Below are 12,846 nucleotides of genomic sequence, written 5' to 3'. Positions count from 1 at the left end.
TTTAACAGTCGGCTTCTGAGGTCTATAATAGAGTTGTGTCAAACGCGATCGATTCGGTCACTTTGATTCAATCACTTCAAAGTATCGAACGACCAAATCGCGCTTGTTCGCAACGACCGAATTCGCCGGAATACGATTCAATTGAATGGCTTAAGATTTAAATTCATGACTGAGACAGGTCACGGAAAAGGAATGGGAGTATTGTTATAATTATTCTATAATATTGAGTTCCGACATCGATCTGTAGATTTGCTGATGTGTAAAATTTTAATTGAAATTTAATTTAAACAAATTAATGTATTACTGGTACAACCCAATACGTAGCACCTATTTTAATAAAATCATGATGCAATAAAAAGCAGAACACCGATAATTATTATACTAACTAGAACAGAAAACATAACATAGACAAACCAATAATTCAAATTCAAATGAATCTGAATCGGTGTTCGGACTGATCGGATTCAGTGACCATTGCCGCTTATGTTGGCATCAAAAAGTATTGAAATGATTCCATTCTTTTCGAAATCGGTCACTGATTGATTCTGTCCCCGTAAAATGAACGATTGACACAACACTAGTCTATAAAAACCAGAGAAAAGAAGTTCATATTGCTGATAGAAGTGGTAACTTTATTTTAATGTCCTTGAGCGAGGAAGACTAAAAAATAATAAAACGTTTTTTTAAGTATATTGGAATAAAATTACACGAAAATAATTTTAACAAAACTTTAATCCAAAATACACATTAACAATATAAATCGAACACCAAAACCCAGTTATTGTTAAGATAGGGAGCTCTAAAAATAATAATATCAATAAAACGGTCGTTCACAAAACACCGTGCGCTCCTTCTATTTGTGTTTTGAATGAACTGTTAAAATCGGGAATCTTGCAATCGTTTCGGATTCGGATATGAGTCTCGGTCTCCACTTTGTCATTGGTTGGAACTTCGGAATCTTTTTTTGAGATACCATCTTTTGAATTAGCTCGTTTACGTATTAAATGCTGGAAAGTCGCAGAAGCTACTAGAAAACCGCAATTATTCACCTTTTGTATTATTTAGAATGTAAATTCAAATTTTGCAAAACAGATAATAAAGTTTATAGTTGTTCTCTGCTGTAAACAAAAATTTTGACTCAACCTAAGCTGTTCAATGGTTTACGATTTGGCACCTGTCATTGTCAAAGCAAATTATGTCTTAAAATAATTAAATTTTCAAACGTTTTCGGAAATAGTTCCGTTCTTCGTATCGATTGCGTGCCGTTAAAATCGTCCATGGAATTAGTCGCCTTGACCATTTAGTGACAAAAATCCCGTTTGCCATCGACGACGTGTGGCGACCGGACATGCAACGGTAAATACAAATGATGGTGGGCACATTAAAAGTATGCTAGAAGTGCTGCAGATGTTCTTATTTTTGTTCAAATCGAAATACAGACGAAAACAACTTTTCTGGCAATTATTATGCTCTCTGTTGGTCTTAATGTGTGTGTCGCAATTTGTGTCCAGCAAATGTATTGATGACCCCGTTGTGTGTGGAGGTAATGGTGTGTGCAAAAACGATACGTGCGTGTGTTACGATGGCTGGCAGGGCCCCTCCTGCCAGTTTTGCGGCGGTAAAGTCAGGTAAGATTGTACCAGCAATCATTACATAGGCCAGCAGACAAACATTTGTCTTGTCCAGATTGGGCACCTCCAGGGGAACAATTCACGACGGACCAGGAAATTATTCTCTAACTTCGAAATGTAGCTGGTTAATAGACGCCCCAAATGCCACCATCACATTGCATATTGAAGAGTTTGCCACTGAATGCGGCTGGGATCATTTATACGTCTTTGACGGGGATTCAGTTAATTCTCCATTACTTGCCGTTTTTTCCGGCTTGATGTACACGGACGAATACAGGTATTTATCGTGGAAGGTGCCAAATATTAGAGTAATATTTTTGCTATTTAGAAAATAGCATAAACATCTCATTTATATAGAAGGTGTGCCACACAAAAAAGGTGCTTTGACAATGAGTTCATTTACATTCATACACATAACTAGGTGACATTTATAATAAATATTAATTATAACATGTTTTGAAATCACCCTAACCTTTCTTCTTATGAAATAATTATACAGGGCTTCAATTTAAAATATATAACTTTGATGTGCTATCCTTATAAATATATATATAATGAATCTACACATTGAACCCTGTAACTTTTGTATTAAACTAGTTTTTATAAAATATAAAATAAAAAAGCTAGGAATGGTAACATTTAATTGATCTCCCCTGTACCGCATATTGTTTGAAGGGTGAAAAAAATTCCCGAAGTAGTGGCCCAGTCGGGCTCCGCTCTCGTCCATTTTTTCAGCGATGACGCTTACAACATGTCAGGTTTCAACATCACTTATCGGCTGAACGCTTGTCCTTCTGTGGTAAGTCGATTAATGTAGAGTTTAACGCGTTTCTTGAAACTCAAACGTGACAGATATCTGGCATCGACTGTTCTGGCAATGGGATTTGCATCGATGGCGTCTGCACTTGCGACGGCCGCTGGGATGGTATCGCTTGTCACTTGAGGAAATGCCCAGACGATTGCGGAGCGTCGCAGAACCGGGGCATTTGCGAGCCCGAACGGGGGTATTTAGTTTAGTTAGGGTTTGGTGGATTGTCAGGGTCATGTGGATTTTTGTTTTAGTTGCCATTGTTTTGGAGAGTACAAGGGGGACGACTGCAGTCAGGTGAGCGGTAGTTAAAACTTTATTCATTATATTACTAGTATTCTTTTCTAGCTCGCAAGTAGGGGCTATTGGGAAATAGTCAGTGTCCAGGGCTTTATACCTCCCGGTTCTGCTTCCCATGGGGCGACGGTGTGGAAAGATTCCATGTACATTATAGCCGGTGAAAGTTACAATCGTGGTTCATTGATGTATATATATGATTTTAATGGTAAGCCTTTTGGCAAACTTTCCTATCTATTAAAATGTCGAAAAATGAAAGTCGCGGAGCAAAGTTTAATTTTAAGACGAAAATGTAAGTATAATTTTTTTACTGTATAAAATTGAACTGTAAAACACAAAAAAGGAAAAAGTAACCTCAACAAAACAATCATTCAATTGACCAAAAGGATTGAATTTCGATGTTTTCATCAACTAAAAGTATAACTTTTTTGTTCAAATTTCATATTTTAATCAGTTTTGGTGTTCGCCAACTGTAATACTATTGTTTGAAAACATTTATGTTGTTAAATATCTCTTTGAGGTTTGATCTTTATTTTACTGTCTGGCTTTTATAGTATTGTAATTTTTAGTATGAATGAGCATATTTTCATGGAGACTGTAGTTTTGTTGAATAATTTCAGATTAAAAAAAAATGTAACCAATGAAAGTTAGTATAAAGAAGGCACTCTCAGTACATCCAGTTGCGTAGGACTTTGCCCTTTTATTCACATAGTGAGCATATTAAAACTATGCTAGAAGTGCTGAAGATGTTCTTATTTCTGTTCAAATCAAAATAAAAAATGAGAACCACTTTTCTGGCAATTATTATGCTCTCTGTTGAGAAAAATTATTACTATTGTCACAGAACAGTCAGTGCCCTATGCCATTGTTTTCAATTTTGTTGTCAATATCTTCGTAACACACTCATAAACTTGGCAAATACGAGGACCTAATAGGATCTTAGAGAAACAGTGTTCCCTATATATTTTACAGTTAACAACTGGAAAATAGACTTTCAGAAATTACTAAACAAAATTCGCAACATTTTTAGGTACACTTAAATAGCTACAAAGAATGTTTGGGTAATATGTTTTAGTGTACTACTAGTGAAATATAAGAAAGGAATTAAGCTACAAGTTGAACTTTTACTGGAACAAGCATAACAAATGCCCATTGTCAACTACTGTCTATAGGAGGGTTTTCTTGAACATTTTTTTCGCTTAGATGTTGGTAAAACCTATGAGTTTATGACAACTAACGTTTTACGCCCATTTACAAGCAAAAAAAATCGGAAAAAAATAGCTTACATGAAAAAATCCATGTAGAAATTGTACAGGGCTTAAAGAACAAAAACACTAAATTAATTACAGAATTATACGCGTTTACTGCAATTCTGCACTGGTTCTCCACATTTTAACTCCTCCTTTTGCCTGAAAATTAAAAACGGAATTTTAATTCTCGCCCAAGCGCAAAAAAAAATTACATTGTTGCTTTATGAGTTCCCGTACTGTCAGCAGAGGCAGGGCCTCTATATGTCTAGTAGCTATATGGTTCATGTTAATTTCGACAATCACAAAGCGTTATTGAAATTGAAACAAGCATTTGAGTTTTAAGTATCTGACCATTTATTTTTTTTAATTTATCACATTCATTTATTGTATAGTACCTTATCAAAAAAAAGTGTAGCCATGAACTGGGATCCGCAGATTTTCTCCGTTTCTAGTATGAACCGTGCATATTTTCATATGAACCATAGTTTCTCTAAATAATTGATTTTTTTTAATAAATGTAACCAATAAGTTAATATAAAGAAAGAGTTGTGAGTACATCATGCCTTTTAAGGTAGGTTAACCATGGATACAAGTTGTTTTTTTTTTGCCTCCCAACATTCTAGTTGCGTCGAACTTTGCCCCTTTCATTGTACGAACTACTTCAGGCTGCGCCCCGTTTATTGACGTATTCTAAAAAATCCTTCAAACGCAGGCAACGTGTGGGAGACGCCTCACGTCAAGGAAGGTCCGTCGATTCGTTACGGTCACTCCACGGTCATCTACGGCGACAAGATCTTCCTTTACGGGGGCGTGATGGGCAACCGCGGGCCCACCTCCGAGCTGTGGGCGTTCGATATCAGCGCGAAAATTTGGGAGAACATAACGGTGAAAGCGGAATCGTGTAACGGCAGTTTCCTGATGTGCGGCCCGTTAAAATCGGCCGGTCACACCGCCACCATCGTCAATAACAACACGAACAAAAAAGCGGACAAGATGGTGATCATTTTCGGCCATTCGCCCCATTTGGGGTATCTCAATACAGTGCAGGAGTATTACTTCGGCACGCGTGAATGGCACATCGTGAACACGAGCGGTAAGGCGGGGGTCGGATGGTGGGGGTATTAGCTGGATATGCACAAACAGATTAAGATCAAGGAAAATTATTCTCTCGCCCAAAAAGGTTGTGGAATTGTGGGATTCCCCCCCGGATTGCTAAGTATCATATTCGGGTGTTCCTTACAATTTATTATTAAATAATGATAGATAACACTCTACAATTGCAAGATGACGAGGCAATTAAAAAGTGGTTAATTGACCAGCCTCAACACTAGGAACAGGTATACACAGATAGTAGAGTAAAATAAGTGAAAGTTTTTTGAAAAATTTAAGAACAAAATAGGAGGAATAGGGCAATTTGAGGAATTCATGGTTTATATCGTTATTAATTAGGGTATTATACTAGTGAAAGGCCTGCATAGAAATCGGCTCGTTGTGAACTTTGACTTGAATTTCATTTTTTTTAAACTATTGATCAGATAAAAAAAATATGCTGTTTGAAGGACAATTGAACATACGAGTTTAAATTGATTAAAATGTATATTTGCTTTTTAGGTTTAACGGCACGAGTCAAATTAACTTTTTTTATTGCTAAAAACAAATAGGGTTATTGATAATTAGCAACTCAACACTTATTTTTTAATAATGGGTATGACATCTCTTAATCAATTACGCATGGATCTAATAAGTTCGCTATTTTTTTTTATGGAATGTTAAGCCTCTCTTCCGCTACTGCAACAATAAGCTCTTGGATCGAGGTTGGGGTACGAAGTCTATCTCGAATTCTCCGTTTTAGTTCATCCCATTAATATTCCATCGGATTGAGGTCGGGACTGTATGCTGGCCAATGTAGTCGACATCTGGTACCACGTGATCTGATAAAATACCTTCGATGTACCTAGTACCTGTTGAACATATCATGCAGGAACCACCTCCATAAGGGCTCTGCTCTTCATTGTACCGTCCTGCAACTTTTTTTCGGCGGTCTCTACCAAAAAGGCATATTTTGGTCTCATCTGAGAACAGAGCAGAGCCCCCATTGGTCCAATTTCCAATTCAGATGATCCCGTGCAAAGCGTAGGCGTGCTTGTAGGATTGTTATAACCTATATGTAGACTTGTACATTTGTGTGCATTGAGACGTAGCAGCCAGTCCCTTGCCCATCTTTCCAGTTCAGCTAAATCTTTAACTAGGCCACAATGTTGTAAAGTTGGGTCTCCAATAATCTTAGTATCGTCAGCATACATACTAACGTTGCACATCGTGTGCTCAGCAAAGTCAGAGACATAGATTATGAATAACAGGGGTCCCAACACTGATCACTGAGGCACTCCACTCAAAACCTCCCAATCTGAAGAGAGGCAGCCATTTATCCTCACCCGGATGTTCTACATGAAAGGTAGTCCTTGATCCATCCCAGCAATTTCCCTTTTATACCATTTAACGATTTAACAACTCCACATAAAAGAACATTATTCACGTATATTTCTGACAAATAAAGCTAGAAAGAAAATGAACTACTGTGCGTCGCGTCGTTCTGACAACTAAATGGAGTCGAATTTTTATTGGGATTCCCCAAATTGCTAAGTATGGTATTCGGGTTTTCCTTGAAGAGGGTTATAGGTAAATTAGACACCACAAACGTATAATAATTTGAAATTCTTTGCAACAATTTCCTTTGTTGACATAACCAATGGACATTTGGTTACTTCGTTAAGACGCCAGACTTGTTTTAGCTGGATAGCCAGGTCTTATATTTTCGACCCTTCTCAGCTTCCGTAGATCTCAAATTGTGGATCAACGGTATAGCAATATCATTGATTGTTACTTTTTTTCTGTTTATTAATGAGGAAAATATCTGGTTTGTTGTGAGCGACCTTGTAACTGTTAGTACCGGACGATCCCAGTATAGCAGATGTGACCTATTTTCGAGAATCGATTTTGGTTCACATTTGTAACATGCAGGCGTATGATTTTTCCAGTTGATTGCGCCTTCCTAAATAAATATTATCTGCTAGTGCGCTACACCCACCCATGATGTGTTCTATCGATTCTCCAGTATTGCTACATTTCCTATATGTTTTTCACAATTTCTAGTTCTAATTACCTTGTCTTGTATTGCGAGCATAAAGCCCTCAGTTTCAGGATAAAGATAGCTCTTATGAAGCCACTGTGGTGATGAATGTTAGGGGATCTTTACCATGAAGTGCTTTTCATTTCCAAGTTTGTATTTCTTGATGTAGTGTTACTATTGGCATACCTAACTTGAGTGGTGTGAAGTTCTAAATGAATCGCGCAAGTCTGTTCGTGTACGTCCAGGCAATTCGGAGAGGCACGTTCATTTGAACTACTGACGCGTTTAAAGGTTATCCCGTGAAAGGAGGTTACGGACACACCGCCAGCTGGGACGCGTTGACCGAGAAGATTTACGTTTACGGGGGCGTGATATCCGAAAGCGAATCGGCGCAGTTGCTCAGCAAAAGTTTGTACTCGTACGAACCGGACGATCGGGTTTGGACGCTGCTGGCGGACGCACCGTCCGCCCGCTTCTTGCACACCGCTAGTTTCATATCGGGCGGTTTGATGCTCGTGTTTGGCGGCAACACCCACAACGACACGTCACACAGCTTCGGAGCGAAATGCTATAGCGCCGAACTGCTCGCCTACGACGTACTGTGCGACACGTGGACCGTGATGTCCATACGGAAGGACCTCCACGCGGACTTGGCCAGGTTCGGACATTCGGGCGTCGTCTTCGAGGGATCGTTTTACATTTACGGCGGCTTCGACGGTCAAATGCTGTCCGACATGTTGAAGGTGAGATGATTTTACACCATACCAGTGAGTCGTTATTTTCGTTATTTGATACTCCAAGAGATTCAGGCAACAAGACAAACCAAAATATTTTGCCAACAATATTTTTATTTTTATTTTTGGGATTTTCGGGATCTTCCCATTATAGGCATAAATAATATATGTTATAAAGATAGGAAAAATTAACACTTAATAGAATAGCATAGAATAGAATTTTATCGAGTATGTTTGTACAATTTTACAAGCAAGTAACATAAATAGCAAAGAAATGTAAAATAAAAACATAAAACGCAAATATTAATAAATTATTGGAATAAAAAATGTTGCAGACATATTATGATAAACAGGTATTTTAAAATATGCAGATTATTACCTTTGTTACATATTAAAATATTTTTTCTTGAATTTTTTAAAATCTTTAAAATTGTGTTTTTTTATTCTATAGAAATTGAAGTCCGGATATTTTTTTTTGCATTTGGTTAATTTAAATTTAGGAATTTCAAGATTAGTACAGATAAATGCAGAGGCATAATTCTGTGCAGCGGCTCCATATGGTAGCTTAGAGTGGAAACATAGAACATTTTTAACATGTCAAGTCTAATAAATATAACAGTCGAGAGATCCGAGAACAATGAACTCACATGTGCAGCCTATGATCGCACCGAGCCTATGATCTACCGGAATAATCAAAGTTTTGGAGAAATACATTTTTTGAGATTTTGTTTCAATGCAGCCAATGTTTTATTACTAAACGAGACTAAGGTTGTGTTATACGCGAATTTGAAGCCATATAATAACAAAGATTATTTATAAAGACAATGAACAACAAGTTTCTCCAAAATGGTGCCTTCAGGTTCCCCAGTGCTCACCGACCTTACTCTTCTTTTCTGTGTTGAACGCAATGGGCGTAAAAAAGAAAAAATCTAGATATAGGCTAAAATAACAACAACAAAAATGCAAGAAAAGTGAACGTAATTTCGGAAAGGGTCACGTGACCGTGTAAATTGTAAAGCTCTATCAAACGGATCGTGACAGCAATAATTTGCATAATAAAAATGTATACTAAAAGGTTGAAAGATTCTCAACCTAGGTTGCGCTATGTTTGGGCTGATTCTATTTGGTAGTTCGTGGCGTTGGGTAATATAATTCAACATTCAAAGTTTGCAACTGGTATTCCCAACTTAAAATTACATTACCTCAAAAACTAGTTCTGAAATTAGTGTTGCATATTCAAGTTTTGTGATGTCAAATTTCTCAAGGCGAAATCTAAGAGCTTGAGACTTTTTTGAGCTATGTGCCATCTTCAACATTTTATGTAAAAATTACACCTTGATTGTGAACCTGATTTATTGTAAAATTGGATTCCGTTTTTTATTGCAAAATGAAGATCTAATCAATATTTAATGTGAGGTTATTAAGTTATGAAGCTTTTAATATCTTCTTGTAAGTAATAGTAAATATATAATATAATTTAAGATCAACTAACCAAAACAAAAGTGGTGAACAATGAACTCCTTGGGGTGCTTCAGATAAGACCCCAATGGTTTTTAATATACAGTTAAAAAGTGTTACCTTTTGTTTCCTGCCTTTTAAAAAACTTGATATCCAATCTATGGTTTTGTTAGCGAAACTCAAATTATGTAATTTTGCCCCTTCTTGCCAAATTAAGACAACAATTTAGGTATCGCCGACTGCTTAGGTAATTTTCCACATTTTGAGAATTTTATATTTTCAAACTTCATTAGAAAAGTGTGTGAAGGAAACTCTGTGGTACATTTGAACTACTCGTTAAATCAGTTAAAATTTAAAAGGGTCCATTTACGTTTCAAATAAAAATTCCAAGAGGTAAGGTATAGATATAAGATTATCCAAGGGTGGTCATTAACATACTATGCAACAAGATTATTACCTAAATTTTCGGAATTTAAATCAGGTAAAATTGTGTTCCCTAATAGAATATAATTTTATACCTACCTGTGTTTAATATTCTTTGGTATGATATACTACTTAGTTTAAGTTAGTAATCATTCTTATTTCGTGTGTAATACAGCGTGTGTTGAATCGTGTGCGAATTATGCAAAATATGTGCGAGTCTAGTGTATCTCAGGAGATGCTCCCGCCCAAATGTAGAAAACACTATTCTATTGAGATTAAGGAAGTTATAAACAATGTTTATTTGACTCTCATTGAACGTGGTGCCAGCAAGCAAGCATCTTTAGAAGGAACGACCACATGGACGAAAATTCCAACATCAACTGGATGGAAAATTGTGAATATTCCCATTTCAGTGAGGAAAAAAGAAGCGATGCTGACATTTTCTCGAGCAGAACAATCGTATATTCATATTGTAAATAATATAGAGCAAATAATAATTAGAACAGGCGATGATAGCGATAGTGATCCTATGTGAATAATTTTAAGTAATTTAAGTAGGTAATAAAAATAATCTGTAATTTTATTTTAGATTTAAACATAAATATATACATAATTAAATAAATATTGTTTACTATCTTTCCTAACAAAACCCCAAATAATTAAATTCTAAACAAAGTACGGACCTGTTCGGCCATATTTAATTCTTACAGCTTGCCCGGTCGTACAATAAATGATTTGCATTTTTAATTTTTATTTATTCAACCCTTGCTTTTAAAATAAAACATCTCGTATTCTTACCTCTGATTCCGGGATTATCACCAGTGGCGTGCGACAACGTTTTCTTAAACGTTCCAGTACACCCCGGGCAATTGTCAGTCCTTTAACACTTCGAGCAGTTGCCTGACGACGCGGCCCGGCGTCAAGTGCGTGTGGGACATAAAAAACCTTCGCTGCTGGGCGGTGATGAGTTTCCCGAAGGAAGTACTGAAAGAAGACAGTCCGTTGACGCGATGTCCCGAGAAAAACAGGTCGTCGATCCAACAGGCGATCGTGTCCAATACGGAAAAATGTCAGCGGATGGAGGACTGTTTGAGTTGCGCGCACACCACGGCCGAGTGCGTTTGGTGCGGCAGCGCGTGCGTCCACCACAAACGTTGCCGTGCCGGTAGCAACGTTAACAACAACAACGCGACCGACACCGCTTTGATGACGTACGCTAGGGGCGACCTCTGTCCGCCAGACCCGAGACCGATTTGCAGGCAACTGCACACGTGCACCGCTTGTACTTACCAACCGTTTTGTAGGTGAGTCATCCATATTTGTGCTGGAGCTACGGAGAGGCACGGGTTTTTACTAATTCCGGATTCCTCCTGCTCCGTCAATCATCCCGTTGTCTTCTTCAGAGCTTAACTGATTATATACTGTTTGAGGGGGCGGGGGTAGAGGAGGGACATGAATGACTGATTTCCATATTGGTGAATACCTGAAGTTCAAATAAGACTTTATGTCCGGTTTCATGTTCGTTTAGCCTAAGTGAAATTGAAATTAGAATTCGAAAAACTAACCGCAGCACAAGTGAAACCATTCAACTGTTCTCAACTTCCGAACACTGTGCACACATCGCACCAACCAAAAGAGAAAATCATTTCAAATGTCGGGTCTATCCTAAACAAAGTGCCATTGCAGCTAATGAAATTCAATTTAAAACTGGAAAAATCCTTTAAAAAATCCTGCATCCAATATTCCAAAGCCTGCCAACTAGACTTTTAATTTGTTTTATGCATGTGATTCACCTATTTTAATGTAAAAATAAAAAACTGAAAGGATTTTATTTTTACATATTTTTACATTACATTATTTATATATTCAAATTCAAATATTCGTTAAATTTTAAAGACAAACGGTATTTAGTGTTAAGTTAAAACATTAATCAAAAAAGTGTTTATTGTGCCAAAAAAAAAAAAGAATTTATAGAGAAATTTTAGAAGTGGATATGATTTAGTTGTAGGTTCTATCCGAATGACTTGTTATTATATATAAAAAATATGATGCAATAAATTCATGATCATCTAATTAATATAAAAATTTCATTATTATAGTATTAATTAATCGCCAGTAAAAACAAGCAATACGAAACATAAAAAATCACAGTTAAAACAGGTACAGAGTAGAATGCAGAGCAGCTTTAGTTAAGCTCCGAGGAAGCCAAGAGGATTGATTGGCGAAACGTAAGGAGGTATATATAAGGAGGAAAATAAAAAGTATAAAAAAAGAAAAGATAATAGTGGTCTTTTTTTTTTTCAAATAGGATTTGGAACACCTGCTTTTTGAACACAAATGCATTATTTAGATTAAATATCTCTAATGTTTTCAAAGTTGATACAATTTGATATGAAAAAGACTTTTGATTGTAAAGGTGATTGGATATACATTTGCTCGTATCTTAAAAATTACAAAAAAACTGAGAACGCCGATGGACTCTGTAAAAGATCTGTATTTTTTGTTTCTTCGGATATCTTAAAAACAAAGCCAGCTAGGATTGTTCCGAAACCGCTCTATGTCTAACAATATCGGTGAGAAACAGAAAAAGAAAATCGAATTCCCTCTGACAGGTGGCGCTACGAGCACGCCAAGTGCGTCACTTCGCAACCGAATTCGACTGCGGAGGCCAACGAGCCGGCGCAGTGCCAAAAGGTGTGCTCGGAGTATACGTCGTGTAAAAACTGTACTCAGGAGGAGTGCATATGGTGCCAGAACGAAGGACGGTGCGTCGACAAGGTAACCATAGGGGAGGGGTGGTAGACACAGACCAACCAGAAGGGACCCCATAAGTCATTGATTAAATTGCTGTTGTTGTGATGCGCAAATACAGTGACGGCAAACTAATTGGAAACGATAGCTATCGATAATTTTAATTCTTTCAAGAAATTTGTTCAAGATATTTCGAATATTATTACTATTTTCATATTAAGCACAACCATAACTTTAAACAATAATTTAATCCCTAATTTATTAAAAAAAAATTTAGCGGCATACATTTTTTTCTTTAATACATTTGTTTATGTATACCTAAACTCAATATTTAACTTGCAATAAATAATTCAAGTTGTGACAT

General features: G+C 36.8%; 1 protein-coding gene across 3 annotated transcripts in view; it reads left to right on the top strand.

Moving 5' to 3' along the window:
* The first annotated feature begins 1,169 nt into the window (after positions 1–1,169).
* LOC132702962 (attractin-like protein 1) overlaps positions 1,170–12,846 on the top strand; it is a 30,401-nt gene continuing 18,724 nt past the window's right edge. For all 3 annotated transcript variants that reach the window (XR_009619002.1, XM_060671893.1, XM_060671892.1), the window contains exons 1-10: positions 1,170–1,628; positions 1,687–1,908; positions 2,307–2,430; positions 2,484–2,635; positions 2,694–2,736; positions 2,788–2,944; positions 4,699–5,079; positions 7,408–7,859; positions 10,587–11,035; positions 12,344–12,509. Coding sequence is in view for 2 of the 3 variants with exons in the window: in XM_060671893.1 (XP_060527876.1) it covers positions 1,390–1,628; positions 1,687–1,908; positions 2,307–2,430; positions 2,484–2,635; positions 2,694–2,736; positions 2,788–2,944; positions 4,699–5,079; positions 7,408–7,859; positions 10,587–11,035; positions 12,344–12,509 (2,385 nt within the window). In the remaining variant the exon portion in view is untranslated. The remainder of the gene's footprint in view (positions 1,629–1,686; positions 1,909–2,306; positions 2,431–2,483; positions 2,636–2,693; positions 2,737–2,787; positions 2,945–4,698; positions 5,080–7,407; positions 7,860–10,586; positions 11,036–12,343; positions 12,510–12,846) is intronic.

Source organism: Cylas formicarius, unplaced genomic scaffold (genome assembly GCF_029955315.1).
Source record: "Cylas formicarius isolate icCylForm1 unplaced genomic scaffold, icCylForm1.1 PGA_scaffold_6__28_contigs__length_40554024, whole genome shotgun sequence".
In the NCBI taxonomy this organism is placed as follows: domain Eukaryota; kingdom Metazoa; phylum Arthropoda; class Insecta; order Coleoptera; family Brentidae; genus Cylas; species Cylas formicarius.
Note: the sequence above shows the minus strand (reverse complement) of the source record. Positions and strands in the feature narration are given on the sequence as shown.